Source organism: Sparus aurata, chromosome 6 (genome assembly GCF_900880675.1).
Source record: "Sparus aurata chromosome 6, fSpaAur1.1, whole genome shotgun sequence".
Taxonomy (NCBI): Eukaryota; Metazoa; Chordata; class Actinopteri; order Spariformes; family Sparidae; genus Sparus; species Sparus aurata.
Genome location: NC_044192.1, coordinates 8,417,965 through 8,428,272, shown reverse-complemented (window position 1 = coordinate 8,428,272; position 10,308 = coordinate 8,417,965). Strand labels below are relative to the sequence as shown.

The 10,308-nt window shown below is 41.5% G+C and overlaps 1 protein-coding gene across 5 annotated transcripts; it reads right to left on the bottom strand.

The window, feature by feature from the left end:
* Window positions 1-883: 883 nt before the first annotated feature.
* Window positions 884-10,059, bottom strand: rbbp5 (retinoblastoma binding protein 5). 5 transcript variants are annotated; one of them, XM_030420695.1, is made up of 14 exons: window positions 9,901-10,059; window positions 8,168-8,193; window positions 7,901-8,073; window positions 7,592-7,732; window positions 7,274-7,436; window positions 6,776-6,885; window positions 6,540-6,659; window positions 6,123-6,276; window positions 5,945-6,016; window positions 5,659-5,776; window positions 4,992-5,061; window positions 4,163-4,398; window positions 3,640-3,864; window positions 884-1,294 (listed from the first exon to the last, which is right to left on the bottom strand). In XM_030420695.1, the coding sequence occupies exons 1-14, from the start codon at window positions 9,917-9,919 to the stop codon at window positions 1,239-1,241; spliced, it is 1,683 nt and encodes a 560-aa protein (XP_030276555.1). In that variant the 5' UTR covers window positions 9,920-10,059; the 3' UTR covers window positions 884-1,238. The 5 variants fall into 5 exon arrangements, with proteins under 5 accessions (XP_030276555.1, XP_030276556.1, XP_030276558.1 ...); XM_030420696.1 differs by having other exon boundaries at window positions 884-1,291; XM_030420698.1 differs by having other exon boundaries at window positions 3,787-3,864.
* Between the last annotated feature and the right edge of the window lie 249 nt (window positions 10,060-10,308).

Here is a 10,308-nt window from a genome sequence, read left to right as displayed (position 1 = left end):
GGTGGGAGCGACGGAAGGGTGGGCGACTTGCATGTAAATTTGACAGCGTGACAAGTGACGTGAGGGAAACGTACAGTACATCATGTGTTAATGAGTAATTCCCGCATGTATATGAGAAAAAAGCGGGTTTAATCCTTCAGAAGATCATGAGCTTTGTGTTCACACTTTTGGAAATAGTTTACAGTTGACTAAATTACCTGAAAACAGTGATTGATTGAAAGTAAGTATATTTGTAGAGTATTTCTATTGTACGCTACTTTATTCTTCACTTTTACTCAGAGGAAATACTGTAGCTTTGACTGTACTACATTTATTTGGCAGCTTGGGTTTTATACATGGTATATACATTGGTAAAAATAAACTCCACTTTTACCAACAACAAATGAGCAACAGGTTGATAATCAAAAATCAGTGTTCTTAAAGGATAACTGCACTGATGTTACACATTAAAGTGTGTTAACAGGTGTTGGAAAGTATGACTGCATATGTGAAAAAAATATAATTAAGTATTTTGTTGCACCAGAGGAAGCTGCATGTAATCTGATGAATTACTTCCAAGGATGTCACTCAATGGCTAAGTTGCATTGTGGGTAATGTAGGCACCAGGTTTTGAACATTTTGACGATTGTTTTTAAACTGAACAGTGGTACACCGATGGACTGCTTTTCAAAACTGGCTTTAGTCTATTTTTTTATTTTTTCCTTCACTTTCTCCGCCACTTACATAAAATACTTGCTTACTCTTGGACCAAACTCCAAACCAAGCGAATAAAACCTCTGATTTTCTTTATCCAGCTTTTGAACATCTAAATTTGCCTCAGAAATCCGTCATCTGTCAGCATTATAGACAAGTTCAGGCTCGCACACAGAACCACACAGCTGCATGTTATTTATAAATCAAAAATGTTTTAATACGTATAAAAACAACAAGAAAGACATCACCCACACGCACACACACACACTATCAGGACGCAGGCGTTCTATACATGATGAATCCTACAGAGACAGAGGACATGTGATCTCTACTGCGACGACTCGGCTGCTCCACGCTCTCCTTGTCGGCTCCTGTCATTCATCCGGGCTGAGGAGTTTTCCTGTAATGCTGTGCTCTGATTGGAAGAGGAAACAGTCTGCACTCCAAACAGGCTGCTCACTAACACAGTCTGTACATCATTTCAGGCTTTGTGTCTCTTGGTTTAAAGCCTGCTGGTGATTCTTCACAGCTGTACACAGCAGCGATCAGTCCATCCCTCCGATGTCATGCTGTTTGTTGTACTGCGAGACCAGAGTCCCTGCTGAGGAACACAGATACAGTCAGACAGACACATCATGGACATTGTTGGAAAGTTACTGTTTTTCAGGTATGACTTTAAATGCAATCCTGTTTTCATTGACATATTAATCACATAAATACTGTCACTTTTTGAAAGCAGTTGAGTCACTACTAATAAAACTGTTTAAAGAAGAAGACAAATGTTTAAATAAAAACAAACATCTAATCCTTGATATGATTACAGAAATGAAAGAAAGAAACTAGTGGCTCTCGATATGCAGTTCACCCTGGAGACAACTGTATGTCCTAATATCTCTAAAACTTGGCGTCTCACACCAAAAACCACTGAGATGAATAAATAGAACTTCCAGTAAGAGGGAAAATATGTATTTTTGATTTGAGGGAGAACAGTCTAATTAAATCTTACAGATAATTGTGTCTCAATATGGTGTGTAAATGATTCATACTTACCAGAAGCTTTGGATTCAATCCATTAGTTTGCCTCAGCTGCAATGTAATCCTTTGGGGCAACTCTGACAATCAAAGCGATGTCCACTTAAAGTCCTTGTTTTTGTCACTGACAGGCTGAGGTTGTTACTCTAATTGTCTGACAACATTTCTGCAACGATGCCTACAGAATTGTACCTTTTTTTAAAGTGGAAGATCCCTCCTTTTAACACTAAACACAACTTTTCAAGTTCTCGATCTGAAATCTTGTGAGGTGAGTTGTTACAGTTGCCTCATCTAGACTGTAAAAATCTGTTAAGTAATCAACCCTGATTTTGGAAATACATTTTTGCAGGTTGGTCCTCAAGGTAAACTCCAAACTCCTCTCTCTAGGACAGGGTTTCGTTAAAGAACTTTTTGGTACTGATACCTTGACTTTGATACCACTTAATGAAAGACACCTTTTCGTTACTCAATAGAATCAAGACAATTCGGTCAGGGCCATCGAAGTATAACCAGCCTTACGTCTCCCCAATTCAAAATTTCCCCTCCTGTCGGTGGCAAAAACAAACCCTTCTAGTAGACATAACTTTGACAGCCCCACAGGATTACTTTGCAGCTATTTCAGTCAGCTACAAGCTGAGGCAATGTACAGGACCAATTCCAAAACATTTAGTGAGCAGGAATCATTTAGACATGCAAGTACAGTGCCCAAATAAAAAAAATATCGGGATTCCCCTTTGATCTAACTGTTGGTGAATTTTTGACTGAAGTTCAAAGTAAGATGAAACATTAAAACCGACTTTAATTGTCGTCACACGTGTCTCCGACACACACAGAAACAGAAAGGACAGGACCTGAGCAACGCTGCTACAGACACACGTTCATGTCACATGGCAAGCCCAGGGAGCGAGGTGGGAGCGGGAGCAGGAGGGTCAAAGGCCAAGCAGGAAGTAGATGTAGACTAGCCAGCTAGCCCGCAGGGAAACAAGCTGCACCATCCCAGTGTTTTCCACGTCAACACCCATCTGCCAACTACAGTCCAACTTCACCACAGTTCACAAATTAGTCAAAGTGAGGCTGAGGTTAGAAGAGGTTAAACAGTCGTAAAGCCACAGTCTGGGAGGGATACAACTAATTTGACAATAAATAATATTATTTTTCTACCACTTTTCTCTTGTTTTGATGGTTCGTCTGTGTCTCCCATGTCTGTTCCCCGTCCTTGAGTGTCCTCTGTTCATCATTTGTCCTCCATTTTGTTATCACTCTTTAGTTCCTTTGGATTTCACCATTTACACCACATTTACAAAAGAATAGCATTTTGCAAATAAAGAAAACATTAACTAATGAAGGTACTTCTCTGATGCCTGAGGAGAAAGTCCCCAAACTCCCTTAAAAGACTGCCAAATTGTGAGACTCAGGAGAAACTTTGTGAAACGCTTTCTACAACAAATTTCTAACTATTTGAGCCTAATTGTTTATTCAGCAAACATACATTAATTTATATATCATATTTATTTCTTCATGTTTTAGTGATGTAGGTGTATACTTGCATATAGAGCAGGGAAGTAAAATCCGATCACAAGAGGTCACTCAAGATGCATTTAATGCCAGGTGTGAATTGACGGGCTCAAAACTGTCCACTTGTGATCGGATCACCCCAGACGGATACTAAAACCAAGTCTCTGTGTTCCGACCTCCAGACTGCGGCTTTACAACAGATGGGCCTCTGTCAGTGAGCTGGAGGGTGGGGGTTGGTGTGGGGGTGTGGGGGGGGGTTCACGTGAGGTTGAAGCAATACAGGAGGTGGGGTGGGGTGGGGGGTTGTCTTGGAGACAGGCGGTGTCAGTCAGACTAGCAGGGCTGCAGGACTAGCAGAGCTCCCAGACTCAGCAGCAACAGGGGCAGTGGCGTGCTTACCTGTGGGCAGGCCCCCCTCTGCTCTGCCCTTCATCCCTCCTCCTCCTCCTCCTCCACCTGGGCCAGAGCTGCCCAGGGCCTCCACGGGGAAGGAGGGCCGTTCGCCCCTGTAGGGCTTGGGCCTGAAGGGGAAGTCTTTGTCTTTACCTTTGGAACCTTTGGGCCGGCCTGCTGTCTTCTTCTTGGACTTGCCATCGCCTTTCACACCCAGCAGGGGGTGCACCTCTGAGAGGAGAGAGAGAAGGTGGACTCTGGGTGAGACTTAATTTAAAGACCTTAACTAAAACTCCCTTACCTGCTAAATTCATCATATTGTACCTAATCATGTCATACTCACCACTCAGCTGCTCTCAGTTTTAATTTTAACGACAACATTGTTGATTTAGAATTTATGATGGCTCTACCTTTTACTAAAATATTACAGGGCAGAATTTTCTAAAAGGCTGTTCTCTTATACAACAATGTTCAGTTACTGGCCTGACATTGCTCCTTGTGGGTGTATTTATTGTTGGGTTCGTCTCACCGTCACTGGGCACCCCCTGCAGTTCGATGGTGGTGGTGCGAGCCTTCTTCTTGGCCGGGCCTCCTTCAGACGAAGGTTGCCTCTGCTTCTTGTCGCCACCGGCCAGCGCGTCCTCTGGGGCAGTAGTCTGGACCGAGGCGTCGGGTGGCGGGCCGAAGGGGTTTTCCTCTGGATCTTCCACCTCAGGAGCAATCGGAAGGTATAGCAGTGCCTTATAGTCCTCAAGCTCCTCATCACTTCCAGACACAAACACAAGACGGTCAGTAGTTGAATAGTTACACAGATTTAAGAACTCTAACAGACGGTGGTGATGATGATGGTCAGTTGTTCCAGATTTAATGGGCCATGCTTGAAAAAAAGTTGAATTAAGTTCAAGGGATGATCATGAACTTACAAGTAATTAAAAGAACTGTAAATAAATAAAACAACTGTGGGCTAGTGCAATGACGCTTATATCTGAGTGATAATGAAAGACCAGAGTCAGAAAACTAAGATTATAACACTGAACTCTAAATTTGTTTTTCTTATTTTTCCATCGTTTATGACTTGGATAAAAATATTTAGAAGAAATCTTTAAAAATCTTTACTGAAGATCCACTTTTTTCAACAAAACCCAAGTAACTGGACCTTGAAGTAAGATTTATTTTTTTGATTTGGCATACTGCTTTTAATTTCAACTCATTACTGTATCTGTGAAGACATGGTTAAAGAGTGCTGAACTAGCACCAAGCGGGTTTTCAGTTAAGATAACAGATAACACTTATCAGATCAGAGAGGGAACTTGTTTCACAGATGTTGCTGAATGTGTGTTGTTGTTGTTGTTTCTCACCTGCTGCAAAAAGCAACTATGGGGTCAACGGTGGTGACGTCCACCTCTTCATCCTCTGCAGCATCTGCGCCTGTAACAAGAGCACAAGTTCTTGTCTGAGACATCCAGAGACAAGCAGAAGCCCCATTCACACTGCCCTTTGAGTGCAGGATTACTACACCAATTCTCTGCATCCTCCTCTGTGTGAAAGTCTCAGGTGCTGCGAGGGGAGAAATTTCGCTGCACCTCTGATGCACAGAGGCAAAATGTGCGTGTGTGAGTGGATAAGCTGGCGGTGCAGAGCGGGGGCGTGACGACCTGATGGTGTTCACAGTATGATAACTGATGACTAGTTAAAGCAGTTTAACCAGCAGGAAAGGTGATGTCAACCGTCAGACTGCAGCTGGGTCACATTCTGATGGAATTACTGCAAATGTGTTTGATAATAATGTGGTTGTGTATGACATCAAGAAACTGACTAAAACAATCACCCTAACAATAAGAATAATTCTGGATGAGAGTATACAAGGAGTAAATGCAAACAGACTTCAGATTGGCACATCAAAATACATAATTGAGGAGAAAACTTAACTTTATTGCTTGTTGTTTTGGTGTTTCAATACCCGCCTAAGGAAAATCACTTGTATTTTAATCTAGATTCTGATGTGTGTGTGTTCGTGTTGTCTACCTGTCTGCTCGGGTTCACTCTTGTCTTCGTCCTCGATGTCAAATTCAGACTCCCGCTCCTCATACTCCACATTCTCATCCAGCTCTTTAAAGTCTGGAGCAAAAGCACTCCAGTTTTCCTGCAGACAAAAAAAGCAGCCATTCATCGGTCACACAGTTCGATAACCATTGTATCGAAGACAGAGCCTTATCTCTAAATGTAAGGAGCATGAGAGTCTGACACTGAAATAATCTGTCTGTGATATAAACTCATGGTCAACCTGCCTTTACTGCCATTCTCTACTTACCACTTGGTTCTGAGCCCAGATGGACACCACTCCGCTGGAGATGGACGCAATAATTGGACGGACAGGATGCCACTGGACAGAGGTCAAAATGAGATGGGTAAATTAGCTGATTGTAAACAAAGGAAAAGACAAATCAACAAAGCTTAAAATGCGTAGAAAGAGCTGTTGACTTCCTTACAGCGACATCAAGCAGAAGTTCTCCTCTGGTTCCATGCAGGATCTTCACGAGGTTGCCGATGCTCTTCTCCCAGATGTAGAGGGCGTGCTGCCGGGCCGAACCAGCCACGATATACTCACCATCACCGGAGAAACAGCAGCGCTTCCACGGAGTCCTGAACACACAAAACACAAGCGGAGGACATCAGGGAATCAGAGGACGAGACAGACGAAGTGGTACGTAATGTGACACACTGTCAGCAAGCTTCACAAACTTTGATTTCAGGTACTGAAATTTCATCAAGCCCTGCAATATTGGCTGGTGGTTGCTATACTGGAAGAAGCTTGTCAATTATATCACTGCAATTTCTGACATCAAAATATTCCAACAGTTTCCTCAACAGCACATGTCCTCTGCTCTAGTCATTTGGTGACGTACCTGTTGACAAGGTCCTGTAGTTTCTGCATGGGCTCGGGTTCACCGTCTCGGCCACAGGTCAGTATCTCCCTGCCGTCATACACCCTGATGATCCGGTCTGCTGTGTTTATGAGGAAACAACTGCACAGAAAACAGGACAGATGGACAAAAAAGGCAGAATTAGACAAAGATTGATAGTCCAAGCTGAGTTTATTCATCCAGGTCTAGATACAGAAAGACATTCTGTTGCCTCCCACCTGCCCTTGCGTGCAAATTCAATCGATTTGATGGCAGTGGTGTTGCTGGTGCCAGTTGTCACTCTGAAGGAAGCCACCAGCTCCTGAGTGTTTGTGTTCAACACCAGAATCTGCAACAACAGGAGAGGGAGATATGATGGTGAGGCAAAACAGAAAAGACACTTTATCACAACATTCCTACAACACAAAGACAGTTTTGAGTGTAAAATGTGAGTGGAGTGAAATTTACAGTGTGTAGTGACTTATCTTTTTATTTCATCTGATGAAAATTACTACATCGATGTGAAAATTGGAGGTTTTTAGCCTTCAATGATATGAAGGATGCCACTTTTTAGATTCTATATAGGCACCAAAGGCAGTACATTTCTATTTCTACTTAAAAACCTCTGACCACTGATGTTTTGTCACTGTAAAATTAATATTTTCTTGTGCTGTCTTGAAATTCAATGGTGTGATTGAAAGGTGCAAGGTAAGGTTTTGTGTATCAGAGTGACTGACCTTTCCTTTGGCATTGCCAGTGTAGATATACTCCCCCCGCCTGTCAAAAGCTGCCACCACATTCAGGTCTGAGTCGTCGTCCACAGGCAGGACAACATGTTTGGAGTCTGACAGAGTCAGAAGGACAGGGGCTGATTTCATCGGACACACCAGAACCTTGTCCCTAAAACAAAAAGATAATTTGTTGTTATTACAAAATAGGAACGAACAAGACAAATTATATGTGAAGTCACCACCTATCATGGTGTATCTGACCCACGGCTGAACCTCACCACATCAGGTGTATTATATACAGACAGATGCTATCAGGTCACTCACATGTCTCTAGGGTGGCACTGCAGTTTCAGGATGGGTGATGGGAAGCGGAACCTCTGGTCACAGTCTCCAGTCAGGACGTCCCACTGCGAGACAATGTTGTCTGTGGAAGCGCTCACCAGCTTGTGGCCGTCTCGACTCCAGCTGCAGACACACAAACATATGGCATTCTTAAATTTGGTAGGGACGTTCAAATCCCTCCAGTGTGGACAGGTAAAAGATGGATGTCTCTGAGTGTTTTTGTACATAAAATGGGACATGAGCCAGGCAGTGATGCCCACACCCCCAGCAGGAGTGTATAATGAGTCTTACCATAAAGAGCAGACTGGGTGGATGTGTGCGCTGATAATTTTAGCAATGCCCCGTGTGAGGAAGTCCCAAATGACAATGCGACCGTCATTGCAGCCCACTGCCAGCAGGGTACCCCAACGGTTGAAGGTGCAGGTGAGGGCCATGCTGATACAGTCCAGAGTGCCATCTGCCTCCTGACAACACAAAACACACAATTGATTTTCAGTCCAAAAGTACCAACTAAGGCTTCTATCTGGTTACAGTATAAGTCAGTGGCTGGTGACTTACCTCTGGATAGTTTTGCCCGAACGATTCTAGGAGAGGAATAACAAAAGAGAGATGATGACAAACAGTTCACAACAAACTAACATTCATACAGGATTATGTACTAAAGTGAGAGCCGACTCGGAAACACAACATGCAACTTATCATTATTTCATTCCAGTCAACGTAGTACATATATTCTGTGTGGTACAGCAGAGCACTTAAAGTCAAGGATTTCATGAGGAATGTATTCAGAAATGTTTAAGTGAAAATTGATCAGAGATTTAAGTCACAAATGCAATAAGATAAAGGCTACAGTATGTCCAATATTAAAACTGGAATCTCAGAAAAAAAGCACAAAATTCCCCACAAACCAAGTGAAATATTTATGAAAGAACCCCTAAAACAGCCTCCAAAGTCTGAATCAGTAATTCATAATAAAGATCTCTGTATTTACGAAAGGTTAGAAATGGATATTTACCAGGGGAAAAGATATCTATTTAATATTTTAACAAAAACACTTCACCTACAAAAAATGTGAATTTATCTGAGATGAAGCACCACATTTACAAGACAACTTGAAAGTTCTCTCAAAGTAAAAAAAATAAGTATCAAGCACTGATTTTCATGAAACTGATCTTACAGATCAATGCTGAGCTCCTTAGACTTTCCCATTGTAGTGTTTGATTTTTGTTTATTAAAATCGGCCCAGAAAAGTCATCAGTCGTTACCAATCATAATCACTCAGAAGACGTTAAGGGACCATGCTACTAAGAAAAATTGGTTGAAACCACTTTCTGTAATCACCAAAATTGGTTATTTAACTTGTTGTTAGTATATTTTTGACCCAGCACACACCTATAATAAATCAATTATTGAACCAAACCTCATGAAAGCTTTTGGTGACAAAGTAGTATGTGTTCCACTCATTCCATCACAGAAAAATGACAGCTGTAGAAATCACTGGAATTCTGGACTGCCACGATGTTCATTACAAGTGTATGTAAACTTCTGACAACAACTGCATGTAACCCTCTTATTTTGGTCTAGCTCAACTAAAGACACACAGTACAGAGACCTGTCAAACCTGACCTACATTACAAACTAAACTAAACCGACTGGTTAACACTCAGTTTAAGATATCGTTCTACTCCTCAAAATAGAAATAAAAAAGTAAGATCTAACTGATTTTCATTCATTCATTCATTCAAACTTTACACACTCAAGAGTTTTTTCAAAACATCTCTATATTGAGACTCATAAAACCTGGACGAGATTAGCACAAGAAAGACTATTCAAAACCCCCTTTACGTCTGTGAAACACTCATTTTATTTGTATATGTAGTACATAATTTGCCCTGAATAGTAACGTTGCTCCCTATGGGCCAGCTGTGTATTTTTGTAATTACCCGTTATCCTCTGAACGTTAGGATCCAGCGGTCCAATTCAAATACAATAAGAGACCATGTAATGTATGGGGGCTAACGCTAGCTAACAGTTACTGTCTTTGCTTCTATTTCTATAACCAGCGCTTACATGCAGACTCAGACCAAACCTTAATAACCGATCTAAGATAAACAATTCAACACAAATTGCTAAAGTGCGATTCCAAAAATACATCTATGTATTGTATTTGACTCGTATCGGTTGCTAGTAACATGCTAGGTTAACAATGCTAACCATAACAAGTGCACCGCGTTGACGATGTACGAAAAGTCTAATAAATTGAAGATTAAAAAAACATTTTTGTTAATTACCGAGCAGTTCGAGATTCATTGTTCCGCTGGAAATGATCCAAATGTCCTTAACGACTTGTTTTCGCGGCGTATTTTACTAAATTTCGCTCGTATTTACTTCAGCTGCGACTGCCTGAGAGACTGGCGCCGAGCGTTCACTGAGGACCCCAAACAATGCGACCTGGAATATGCCTGAACAAAATAAAAGGTGCATTAATGCCACATATCATGCCTGATTGTCTTATTTCTTTCAAGTAGACCACAAATCTGTTATAATTCCTTCCTTTAAAGATTACATAAATGTATTATGTTAGTTTATTAATGCATATTCTGCATTTAGATAATACCTGGACTTATAACAATGCTAACACAGATATGGATGTTTACCTATTAGATGTGTAATGTCTTATTTAGTTTAATGTGTTCCAA